Below are 13,091 nucleotides of genomic sequence, written 5' to 3'. Positions count from 1 at the left end.
TAATTGAAACATCAAACCTTTACCAAATATGGTGACCTCATACTCACAGTATCTAACAGTTCAATAAATTTGGAGAAGTAGTAAAGCCAGCAGGTCCGTGCCATCTGCAGAAACAACCATAGATATGAATTTTTTTACATGGAGTAAAATTTTACTCTTTTTAATTTTGGCAAAATACATAAAATAACTTAAAATTTACCATCCTAAACACTGGGAAGTGCACAGCATGTTGGCATTAAGTACATTCACATTGTTGTGCAACTATCACCATGATTCATGGATAGTACTCTTTTCATCTTGCACAACTGAGACTTTGTACACATTAAAAAATAACTCCTTATCCCCTCTTCCTTCCAGCTCCTGATAACTATTACATTCTGCCTGTGAACTTGACCATGTTAGGTATCTCATATAATAGAATCACACAGTATTTGTTCTGTTGTGCCTGGATTATCATTTGGCAGAATATCCTCCAGACTCATCCATTTTATATCATTTGTGAGAATTTTCTTCCTTGCTAAGGCTGAATAATATTCCACTGTATGTACATACCACGTTTTATTTCTCCATTCCTTTGCCCATAGACATTTGGATTGTGAATAATGCTGCTATGGATATGGGTGTACAAATATTTCTTGGGTCCCTGCTTTCAATTCTTTTAGGTATGTATCCAGAAGTGGAATTGCTGGATCATATGGTAATTCTATTTTTAATTTTTTGAGGAACCAGATAGGAATTTATTTTTAAATCTAAGAAATTTAAAAGAAAAGCACCAATTTTCCTTTTATAGAAAACTACACACCTGACTTTGATTCCTTCTGGTACTTATTAGCTTTTATCTCTCAACACATATAACCTGATAGCTGAGTCAATTATCCATTCTGAGTTCACATTCAGTATTACAAATAGAGTTTAAAAGTTTTAACATTGAACTTGAGTGACAGGTTTTCCAAGGAGAAACTTACTCTCAATGCTGTAGGTGACTGTGAATAGTCAACAATATCACATCGAAATGAGTAACCTGTGCCCCAGCCAGACATCACAAACTGCAAAGAGAGAACATGTATATTAAAGAAGGAAGCATTTGCTCAACAGCTACAACAAAGGTAGTTTTGATTCTGTTCATTACATTCTCTGCTGAGTCAGCAGTCAATGCCGAGGGAAAGGCAGGCTAAAACAATTACAAACTAGGAACTTGCTTGATATCAAAGCAAAAAGATTTTCAACATTGTAATCTTGTATATTATTAACATTAACCATATATGGATTTGAATGTCCATTTCCTAGGATTATTATTCTAACAGAGTGGAGAACAAAATACTGGGAGTGTTTTGCTTAAACAGCAAGTACTGGTAAGTATGTACATCTATGTGTACTAGGTTTATGTATTCAAAAGGGAAAAATTGGGTCTGAAATCAGTCTTTTCTGATGATTTCCAGTCTTCCCAATTAGCCAATAAATAAATGGGCAATGCAACATTCCTCCAAGTGCTCACAAATGGCTGCACAACTGAGTTCTTCCTGTCTTTGGATAGCATCTGCAATGTCAAGTGGCAGTCCGTGGCTCTTAAAGCTGACCAAACACAAGACTCAGCTATTAGTTTTGCTTTGGATTCATGTGACAAGGAAGAGAGGAAATGCGAACAGTAAGAGTGCAGTCTGGTAGGCCTTAATTCCAACACACCCACGAAGTGCTGAAAAGAAAAAGCCTATTGTTGATAAGTCTGAACCTTAATTCAAAGATTACATTGATATTCTTTCAGCCTGGTGATGGGGAGGTCATCTTTTAAAACAGTATCTGAAAATGAAAGCTGAGAGCCATAATTTTAAATTAATGCTTATATTAAGTGATTGGTTTAGTTTAGGGATCTGGGTTCTTCTCTGATAACCTATTCTCACAAGTGCCAACATCTTCCCTAGAAAGTCCTCTTTCTCAGTATAATGGCACATAATTCTGCCATGAAAGTATATTTTAAGTCTATTTTTAATTACAATTAATGCTAAATTGGCAACTTTAAAATAAACTTCTAAAAGCAAAGGTTTATGAGGCATTATCAGAATGATATTTTAATGGTTAAAAAAAGAATCAAAGGAGAAAGAACAACTATTTAGACCATGGTATTTATAGCTAGCTCCTAACTCCTAGCTTGATTCATAAAATAATTTAATCCCACTATTAACTTAGCAAGTTATGTAATCTTAAAAATTCAAACTCAGAAAAGTATGACACATATATCATAAGTGAGAAAATATCTCAGAAAAAAAGACAACAGGTTTTCTTAAAGAAACAAGGAAATATGGTTCAGAAATGGCTAATTCTATTTTACAAAGTTCTGGTCTGTCAGTGAGCATCATAATTCTCTCGCACTCAGATTTCAGGTAGCTAGTTGGTAGAATAACTGCAACTAACTAGTCCCTTAACACCTGGCTTCCAGGGCTGTTCTTAATATTGTCCTATGGTAGAGGCTACATCCTATCTCTAATAACTTGCTAAGAGCATGTACTTTTCCTATTCCTCATCTCTATGATTCCTTCCCTTTCAGTTATTCATGACGCAGAGTCTGTAAAGTGGCCTGTGATTTAACTTTAGAAACAAAGTGGAAGAGATGGAAGGCAACAAAATAAGTCCAAACTTGAGGGAGGCCTGTGAGAATGAGGCCAGAGCAGATTTACAGTGACCGGGTCAAGTGGATCTGTGGCAGGCAGAGGCCCGGGTGTCAAGAGAGGCCAGAGGGGTCATGCTGGACCCTCGAGAGCCCCAGTTATGAGGAAGCACAGGCTGTGCTGCAGAGGAAGTGAAAAAGGGGCCGAGGATGAAGAAGCCAGCCAGTACTGGGAAAAGAGCAAGGAATCCCAGAAAATTAAGTAAGTGAGGATGGCTGAGGCTTGTTAACAGCAGAGCGGGAGGAAGAGAATCCATGAGTCTGCTTTTGGGTTCTGGGAGAGCCCATCTTTCTTACTAACAATTAGGAGACAGGCTCCCTCACCTACTGCTTTGTATGAGTTTTTGGTATCCCCACAAAGCCCAGCTAAATGAATCTCCCAGCCCACCATTTTACAGAGCAGCAGACATACGCACAGTCCAGAGGTTCCCAGCACAATGACAGCACATCGCAGCAGGAAGAGCTCTGACGTCAGACAGAACTGGACTCAAGTACCCACCCTCCGCTTCGCAGCTACTTTAGGTAAGTTAATTAACTTCTCCAAGTATGAGTTCCCTTAAAACTAACATTTATGGATTCATTCAGTCATCTATTAAAGCTAAGTATGTGCAAGTTCCTGACTTAAAGTTAATTTTTCTTATTACCTGTCAGGTGAGATCCTCTAAAAAGTTCAATATCTGGTCTATACATAACAATTTTTTGGTAAATACCTGCTCAAGTGAGCTAAGTTTCTAAAATGCCTTAAATCTCAAAGTTACCTATACAGTGATACAAAAACATATGACAGATAAACAGGAAGACTTGGGCAAAATTCTCCCATTAGGAATACTGAAGACACTTGCCTCATAACACATATACACAGAAAAGAGTCCTATGAAAAAATTGTACGTTATCATCACTTTCTTGAGCTCAAAGGGCTTTCGATTCTCCATGAGCTTTGGTCCCAGAGAAGTTACGAAATAGACATAGAGTCCCAGGATGATGGTTTGCGGCAGAGGTGAGGACATGAGGAACCAGTTTTCAACTCTTGGATCTGAGAGAAAAACAAGACGTGATGTAAGTGCACATCCATGTAGCCAAGAGCTGACAGTCACAAGAATTTCTTTAAGCAAGCATTTAGGTCCTAACATTGACAATGGATTTGATTATTTGGGCAATGATCACTACTGCCTTCAGAAAGGGTAAAGAGAAATCACCAGGGATAGTGATGGAGCTAGAAACAGTGAGGCTGTTACTACCCTAGTCCTCAAAGGGCTGAGGGAAGTAGTGGGTGCCAAAGCCCAGGAAAGAGTCATAGGGAGAAGCCCTCCTGGAGAGGACCTGTGACCTTGTAGCTGAGGGATTCAGTCAGAACAAGGCAGTTCTGCAAGTAAGGGGCTACAGGAATTGATACTCCAACACCACCTTCCTCCCTCTCTCTACGCAGCTGGAGCTCTCCATTGCCTGAACCCAGGCAGAAGCAAGAAGGCAGGGGAGCAAGCCCGTGGATACAGTACGTGCTGGTTATCCTTCACAGCTCAGCACAGGGTGCGGAGCAGGTCTGGAGGCCAGACATTCTGCAAAGTTCCACCATCCATCTGCAACCACCAGTGACATTTTAGAGTTTCTCCATCCAGACATTTTTTTGTTTGGGTTTTCTGTGTCTTAACTTCTTTCCCCAAGAAAACTGGGATGTTTCCATATATGTTGTATCACAGAATCACAGAATTAAAAGAGACTTTAACATCATCTAAGTATCTGAAGTGTGGCTTTCAGGTGTCCAAATGTGGGCTAACCAACATGACATTTCAAAAAAAAAAATTTATTAGCCTCACAACCATGTAAGAAGAAATTCACCTGATCATCGCTAATTCCAGGCCAGGAGAATTAGATCAACTAAAAATTGCAACTCAAGATAAAATGTGATTGATTCTACAATCTTAAGTAGTTCAGGTGTAAAATTATACCTCATGAAGTCAGAGTATTATAAAGGAAAATAGGTATGGACAAATTTCCAGGTGCACCTGACTCAAAATTGAGTCTTGACTAAGCTTAGGTTGCTAAATATCATCACTTTTATCAACTGGAAAAAAAGAGGTGGGAGAAATATATCCTCGCTCATTTAAATGGCTAATGTAATCAGTTACCAAAAGATCTGCATGCCCCTTCAAGTCCACAAAATTTCTTCAATAGACTCCATGATTAATGACTCATTTGGCCTTGTTTCTATTGCTGGAGAGCTCACATTTGACACACAGATGGACCAGGGTATGGCTTTAGCTATTAATTCTGAATTTGAATGGGCTACTCTCAAAAATATCAAAAGACGCCCTATTTCAGAAAAATATATAAGTGAAAAGTCAGCTCTAAATTGAAAACTGACTACTTGGGAGAAAAATGAGTTTGTTCCTCACCTCATATCCACACAAGCATGTCCCAAACTATGCAATGGAAGCAAGATATTTAAAGTCTTTCCACAAAAAGTGGAGAGAGGCTACTGGTAATGCTAAGCTAAACAAACAAGTTGCTTTTCTGCAGGATTTCTTAGTGCTTCACAATCACTGGGAATTGCCAACATGCAAATGGTGATATGCAGCATTCCTCAAACTTATTTGGCCATGGAACACTGATTTTTTTTTTTTTTTTTTTTTGTAGAATACCATTTAACACCCTGTAGAACTAACACTCTGTGGAACACGACTTGGGAAAGAGGAGCCCTTTGCTAAAATAAATTCATAAATGAAACCATTAAATATTAGGTAATGATAAGGGAAGAGAAATAGGATCAGATCATTTTGAGATGTAAAAGGGAGGTAGAAAAAATATAACTTTGTAAATGGTTCGGCACAGGAAAGGAGAGACAGGTGGAAGTTTAAGTCATCACCTAAATGATGAACAATGAAGGGCGGCGCAACTGGCTTAGGCTAAGTGAGGAGAGTGAGGACAGTAAGTGGCTGAAGGCAGAACCCTGAGGACTCGACATCCGAAGGAGGAATGTCTGAAGAAAGAACAGCAGAGGAGGAGTGGTCAGAGTGGTAGGAGGAAAGCCACAGAAGTGAGATGATCCTGAAGCCAAGAGAAGAGAAAATTTTGGAAGAAGTCAAAGTATCAAATGTGGCAGAGAGGGAAAGTAAAAATATGGACTGAAAAAGGCCAATGGATTTAAAAAAAGGAAGTCATCAATGCTCTCAGCAGGAATGATGTGTTGAAGTGCTATGCACAGAGACATTCAACAACAGTTTGCTAAGAGACATTCAAAAAACACAAATTCTCAAAATTAAAAATGTTTTTCTCACATTAAGATTGCCACCATTTTAAATATGGAAAAGCCTCGGAATCAGCTATCTAGATACATGTCACTGAAGTCATTTATGCTCAGGTCAGTCACCCCCCTTCCCTTGAACAACTTTCCTGGGACATCTGGGCCTCATGCATGACTTAAATGGCCACGAGGAGCCCTAGCCACAGGCCTGAAACTCACCAGGGAAGTCTCAGTAATAAAAGTTGTCACACAACTGGGGACTAAGGGCTAGAATTAGAACTGATCAACCTTTGATAGATTTCTTCTATCAGTGAGTAACCCAAATCAAACCAAATCCAAATGCATGAATATTATAATTACTATGTCTAGTTTTTAGCCCCAAAGAAATAAGGACTCAAACCAGCACCAAATGATGACCTCCGGAAGGATATTAACAGGATATAACCTTTGGATTGGTGACAGGATAGATGACCTTTACTTTTTAATTTTTCTTTATAACCAATTTTAAACATTCCTGTTATTAACAGACATCACACATATGATTAAAAGTTTTTTAAACTTAGGGTTTTTTAATGTGTCAGTAAAGAAACTTCTGAATCAAAGATAAGTTTTATTTTATTATTTTGTCAGCTCAGCAGGAAGAAAAATATCAAATGACATCATCCTTCAGTTCTTTGGTAGCAGTAGAATGAAAACAAGTTAGGAAAAGCAGGCTGGCCTGACTCAGGAAGCAGAATAACATAATTTTAAAATAATTTTTTTCCTATAATTTAGCCTTTTAAGCACACACCTTTTCAGAAGTTCCACGTGTGACTTTCAAGTTCTGTAGATTTTTTAAAAAACATTGTATCTTTTAGGAAATACTGGTTAATTTAATTTTATATTATTTCCATAAAAATATACAAATTTTTTTTAAAAATCCTATTTCAGGAATGCTTAGGAGTCGGCAGCCTGTGTTCTGATCCTGGCTCTCCACTGACTTGTTATGTGACATGGGGCCATTGACTTACTTTCTCTGTGCTTAGTTTCTTCATCTGTGAATTGGACAAAAAACAGCACATATCTCACAGAGGATTTAGTGAACTATTACACGTGAAGAGCCCAGCACACCTAAGTGCTCAGTAAACACTGCTGCTATTACTACAGCTGATATCAATTCTGCCAGCAGAGCAGAATCACCTGCAAACTACTTAAAAACCAAATAACCAGAAGGTGGCCATGATCCAACTGAATCAGGGTCCTAGGTATGGGCCTCAGGCATCCGCAAGCAGCTGAGGTGACCCTGGTGCACAGTCAGTGGTAAGAGCCAGAGGTCTGGCGCTTCCTTCAGTTACGTGCAGGGCCTCTGTATTGCTCACCACATGCTCTGCCATCGTCTTTTATGTGGTTTCCCTGCCCCTGGTCCAGTGTGCTACATCTTGTCTTTCAGACAACTGCCAAATACACTTTCTAAAAGTACAGCTCTGCTCATTTTATTCCTCTGCTTAAATTAGCTATCCCTACTGAGCAAGTACTATTCAGTGTTCAATATGATGACCATGACTGATGACTGTTCATTTTTCATGCCTTCTCTCTCAGCAACAGTTAAACCTTCCTGAATAGAGAGCCTAATTCTATGTGAGATAGTGGGCTCCCCCGACAAGGTGTCTACAAGTCAGGTGTGGAAGGTGACTTGACGGGGGGGCCGGGAGGGGACATCTGGGTGACATTTAAAGGGAATACTGAGTCAGTCTGTGATCCCATGAAGTACAAAAGATTGAGGAGTGAGGTGAGCTCTATTTTCCTCACCGACAGAAGGCTGATGAGGGTGGAGTGTGTCATCATGTACCTTCCACTTGACATCAGGGCTTAAGTATCAAGAGCCAAAATCTGCGAAGCAGATCTCTGAAAGAAGAGGATGGGGAGGCAGACTGACTGAGGTCCATACCCTAGAGATGACCAAAGTTCTGCCTTATCACTAGCCTAATGTCTTTTCAAAGTGTTCCAGAAAGAGAGAGTACAGGGAAACTACAAGTGCCACATACACAGGTTATCAGTGAGCCTTTCCATCAACTACTTGTAAAAGAGTGTTCTCTTCTCAAGTAGCATGTACTGGCTTAAGTACACCCTTTAAAATTCCAAGCACCAACAAGATGTAGAAGCTGGAAGAAAAAGCACTTCAAGTACTTGGGAGGCGCTAAACATTCAGAATGGCACTGATCTGACTCATACTTTACCCTCTTGCAAAAAGATCACAACTAAGTCTGCAGTCATTATTACTATCTAAATACAAGTTAAGTTGCTTTTTAAACATTAAAAATGTTTCCATTTCTCTACATTCCAAAATGTTACTACAGCATTGTTTTGATATTTGACATTTCTCTAAAAATTAAAATAAATCCTCTTATAGCTTAAGTATTAATTAGACCATTTTAAAATTCTGTCACTGTGGAATTTTCCACAAGAAATAATGATGACCACCACACTTTTCCAGCACTCAGAAAACCAGTGAATATCAGTAAAGCTACTCAGGATTAGGGCCAAAGCCAAGAATACACTTGAAATTCTTAGCCCTTGATCGTGGGTTCAGTCCTGCCCAGGGTAAGCAAAGTAAAACTGGACTAAGGCGGCCAGAGTAATTTCCAATGGCTCTCAGAGATCAATAGTACATTCAGCAGAAACCAAAAAACTCTATTATACCTGATAGTGTTCTCATAATGTTGTAAATCTCAACATAAAACTAGACCCTGATAGGAAAAAAAATGTGAAGAAATTTTTCAAAAAAGCATATGCTGTATTAAAAATGTTTTAAGATGAAAGTGTTCTATCATCTGTAACAACAACATCATTTGTGTTGGGATACTGCCTAAATAATAGAGCACCTTCATGTATATTATCTGGGAATCGGTAGGTACGATTCTCATCTCTGTTTTGCTAACAAAGAAACTGAGACTCACAGATGATAAATTTGCTCAAGATCATCTAGTTAGTCCACATTAGTGTCAGAACTTAAATCTAGGTCTTCTCATCGTACCCTCTCCTCTCTCAAGACTGCAAATCAGTGTAAACTTCAAATATGGAGATTGCCTGCCTCTTCTCATCTTCCCTGCACTGTCTGCCATGCCGTTTCCAGGGCTCTCTTTGTCTCTCCCTAACCATCTCCAGCTCTCTGTCATTCTTTTTATAACTCAGCTTTTCAATGCAAATATTCCTAATAAAAAGTAAATAGTTGATCCATAGATAAAAGTGGAAACAGAATTCAGAAGTTCATTTATAAACATTTTATGCCTCCAGCACTTTATAGTCATTATCGTCTAAACTAACTTGGCTCTGGAGTTAGGATATTGATCAGCTGGATCTCCTGGGTTCCTGCACTTGGGATGATCAATAGCAAGAGCTGGATGGTTGGATAACAAGAGACTTGTTCTTTTCAACAGGCCTATTTCAAAAAATGTACCCAAATCTACTTGGTTTTTAAGTTCAAATCATGAGAGTTCAGGTAATAAGGCACACCTTTACTTTGCAAAGCTACTATAATATTAGTATTTTTAAAAATTAATAAATAAAAATAAAGTCCACTAGAACAAAATTAAAAAACTAGTATTTAAATACTGAATGTATGATAACAAACTACTATTAACTACTATAAACCTTCAGAGAAGAATAAACCATAAGAGATCTATGTTCTCTCCATCATTATGTAAGTTGAAAAACTACGAAAAAAATAGGAAGACATATGGAAACAGTCATTCTCTATCCCCTACCAGAGCGAAACTTCTTTATTTATGGGATACTAAAAGAAACCCTTGGCACTCTTCAGAAGCAAGTTGTTGGGACCTTTTTAAGTGATACAAGTGGTCTTTAGTGATCTACTGAGAAATTATAACCATGAAAAAGTGCATCTTTGCTGAAATCAGCATAAATTGGACTACTGTGCCAGGTACTGTGGTAGGAGCCAAGAGGTGACACATTTTCCTTCTAACTTTGGTGATGTGTAGTTTCTTGTTGATACATAAGAACTAATCTGAAGTGGTGATGGTGATGAATATGTGCAAAATAATTCAGATGTAAAATATCAGAATACTAATCATAATCAGAAAACATAGGCTCTACTCTTTTCTGCCAAAAAGCCATGATCTAGGGAAGGTGACATCTCTGGGCCTCACTTTCTTCAATTCTAAAATGAAGAGCTAAAATGTAACTCAGCTTTGATGTTATCTAGATCCATCTTATCTCTACAATCCTCTAATTCCTTGTCTATCTTTTTGAAAATTTACTTATATAAACATTTAAAAATGTAAACATTTATAATGTTTGTAATGGTTATAAAATGAACACACACAGGTTAAAAAAAACATAGACATATATAGATTAGTAAATATAAAAAACCCATAATCCTACCATACAGAGATAACTACTAACCCTGGCAAAAGAAATGTATGTGGTGTTTTATAACCTGCTTCCATTTAATATACTTTAAACTTCTTGCTATGGCAATGTTCTTTTGAACATTGATTTTTTTTTTTAATGGGCAAGGGGAAAGGCAGGCATTGCAGAATTACTCAGGTGTTATTCTAGGAAGTGCTCCCTGCCCTTTCTGGTACAACCCTGGGGGGTGTGGTCCCTCCCATTAAGGAATCATTATGGTCAGAGCCATTATTGACAGTAACTGTTATTTCCCTTAGGGGTATCAGGGCAGAATCAAGCCTAAGAACACTGTGCCTCCAAAAATCACTTCTAATAGCTGCTGAGTTGGAATGTACTATCATTTACAAACTAATTTCCTTCAGTGGATATTAAAGCTATTTTCACTATTATATACATCGTAATGAACATCTGTTTAGCTCTATCTTTGTACATATCCATAATTCAACCTTTGACACTTCTCTTCATTAACTAGAATAAATATCAGTATTTAGAGTGTCTAAGAGGGAGTGTTAAGTTGTAAAGTGTCTCAGTCTGCTTCAAAGAAATTTGGGAATCTGACATAAAAAGGAAGGATGTACCTCAAGTAGGAAATGTGATTACTTACCAGCATCTTTCATCCAATTATCATAAAGATGCACGGTCCTCGATGTAAGATCAATGAAGGCCATTTCCACAGGATTTATTGGCACTTACAATAGATTCTTCAGTAAAACAAAAAAGAAATGAGTTTATAAATGCAAATAAAGCCAATTTCTAGTAAAATAATGTTTAAAATGCTAAAAATTTAATAGGAAATTAATAGGAAAACTTTTATGAGCGTAAATGCATTACCCTCAGTGAACCATATTAAACCCTGGTACAGTTGCAAACATTTAAGATTTTTCATCATCATAAGGAAGGTGCTTACTTTGATGAAAAAGAATGACATTCTATGTATAAGATAAAAAAAGAGTAAATGATTCTAAGAACTTTCATAGGAGTAGCTTCTTTTTATGGCAACAATCTAGATCAGGAATGGACTTCCATTGCAATGCTGAAATAAAAACCAGAATAAGAGGTCAAGAAGATACACAAACTTTCAGAGAAGCTACTCTGATCCAAGACTTATAGCTGATGACTTCAAGTATAACAAGGTCTTTTATGTGCAAGTTTTTACAATTTGAGTAAAATAGAGGTAGAAAGAGGGAGGGAAAGAAGGTCTACAACAGCCAAGCAGAAGCTGTCTCATTTATCTGTAAGGATAGACATGAATAATTACAAAAAGAAGTTTTCTGAAAAAGAAGACCAGTTAGGGGAAACTAGCTCTATTATATATTAAAAGGTATTCCAAACCTCCAATAATTAAAACAGCATGATATTGGCACAATGGAGAAGCAAACCAATGGAACAGAACAGAATACCCAGAAATATAACAAATACATTTGGGAATTTATAACTGTATTTCATAAGTTCTCAGATGTACACTTTCCCACATTTTAACATCTCAAAATCAGCAAACACCTTACAAATGGATGGCACTTCATAAAATGAACAGTGTATTTGATTCAAACTCATACAGGAAGATGAAATAGTTCTGGATGGTGGAGACAGTTGTACAACAATGTAAATATAATGTCACTGAACTGAACCCTTAAAAATGGTTAAAATGATCATTTTACATTATTTATATTTTATCACAATAAAAAAGAAATCCTCTAGGTCTGCAATGGAATATTCAGACTTCTTTCTAACATTCTAAAATAAAGCAATTTTAGAATATAGATAACATATTTTTTATATATATATGCCTATTTTTTTAAGACACAGGGTATGATAAAGGTGGCATCCCAAACCAATGGGCATCAAGTTACTAGCCATTCTTCAATTAATGGTGTCATACAACTAGATAGCCATCTGGAAAAAAATATACTATAAACCAAGATAAAGTTCAAATGGATTAAAGATTTAAATAAGAAAAATAGAACTATTAAAGTCCTAGTTGACAACAGAGAGAACATTTTTATAACCTTAGAGTAGAAAAGGACTTTGCAGCTCTGACTTAAAAATCTGTAAGACATAAGAGAAGACTAACAAATTTAACCATATGATAATCAAGAAGAAAAAAGTAAAAAGTCAAATGATAAACAGAAGAAAATATATTCAATTCATAGCACAGACAGATGCTACTCTCTCTAATATATGAAGAGCTCTTAGAAATTGATAACAAAAAGACCTATAAGCCATGCAGATTTTGCAGCAAAGAAAATACAAATGCTCTTAAGCATATGAAAAGTTGTTTAACTTTAATTAATCATAGTAAGAAATCTACAATATTTTTTTTTGCACTGGATGAGCCAAAGTCCAAATGTTTTTATCCATCAGATGGGCCAAAATTTTAAAATGTGTTAACTCTATTGGCAGGACTGTGGGAAACTCACATTGCTGGTGGGAGTGTAACTGGCATAACCCTTACCAAGGGCAATTTGGCACTATAAGTAAAAATGATAAATGCATATTTTTTAAATCAGATATCCTACTTCTAGAAACTAATCCTATAGATATACATGTTCATATGCAGAATGACATGTATTCAAGGTAATTCAGTGCATCAGTTAGTAAGAGCAAAAGACTGTAAACAAGCCAAATGTCTATTAAAAGGGGACTGGTTAATAAATGATAATATATCTAATACCATGAAATATTTTGCTGCTGTAACAAAGAATGAGGAAGCTCTTCGTGTAGTATTATGGAAAAGTACCCAAGTAAATCTCTATGTGAAAAAAGTAAAGGAAGATACAGAAT

The 13,091-nt window shown here is 36.9% G+C and overlaps 1 protein-coding gene across 5 annotated transcripts in view; it reads right to left on the bottom strand.

Annotated features, from left to right (window-relative positions):
• ELOVL7 (ELOVL fatty acid elongase 7) overlaps window positions 1–13,091 on the bottom strand; it is an 85,460-nt gene that overhangs the window by 19,932 nt on the left and 52,437 nt on the right. For 4 of the 5 annotated variants that reach the window (XM_037022337.2, XM_017669164.3, XM_017669166.3 and 1 more), the window contains exons 2-5: window positions 10,915–11,011; window positions 3,505–3,695; window positions 966–1,046; window positions 48–104 (exon numbers count right to left, since the gene is read on the bottom strand). In XM_037022337.2, coding sequence (XP_036878232.1) covers window positions 48–104; window positions 966–1,046; window positions 3,505–3,695; window positions 10,915–10,978 — 393 coding nt within the window. In that variant the 5' untranslated portion in view covers window positions 10,979–11,011. The remainder of the gene's footprint in view (window positions 1–47; window positions 105–965; window positions 1,047–3,504; window positions 3,696–10,914; window positions 11,012–13,091) is intronic. The other variant, XM_073235931.1, reaches the window with a different exon arrangement.

The sequence above is a fragment of the Manis javanica genome, chromosome 1 (genome assembly GCF_040802235.1).
Source record: "Manis javanica isolate MJ-LG chromosome 1, MJ_LKY, whole genome shotgun sequence".
NCBI classification, from domain to species: Eukaryota; Metazoa; Chordata; class Mammalia; order Pholidota; family Manidae; genus Manis; species Manis javanica.
Note: the sequence above shows the minus strand (reverse complement) of the source record. Positions and strands in the feature narration are given on the sequence as shown.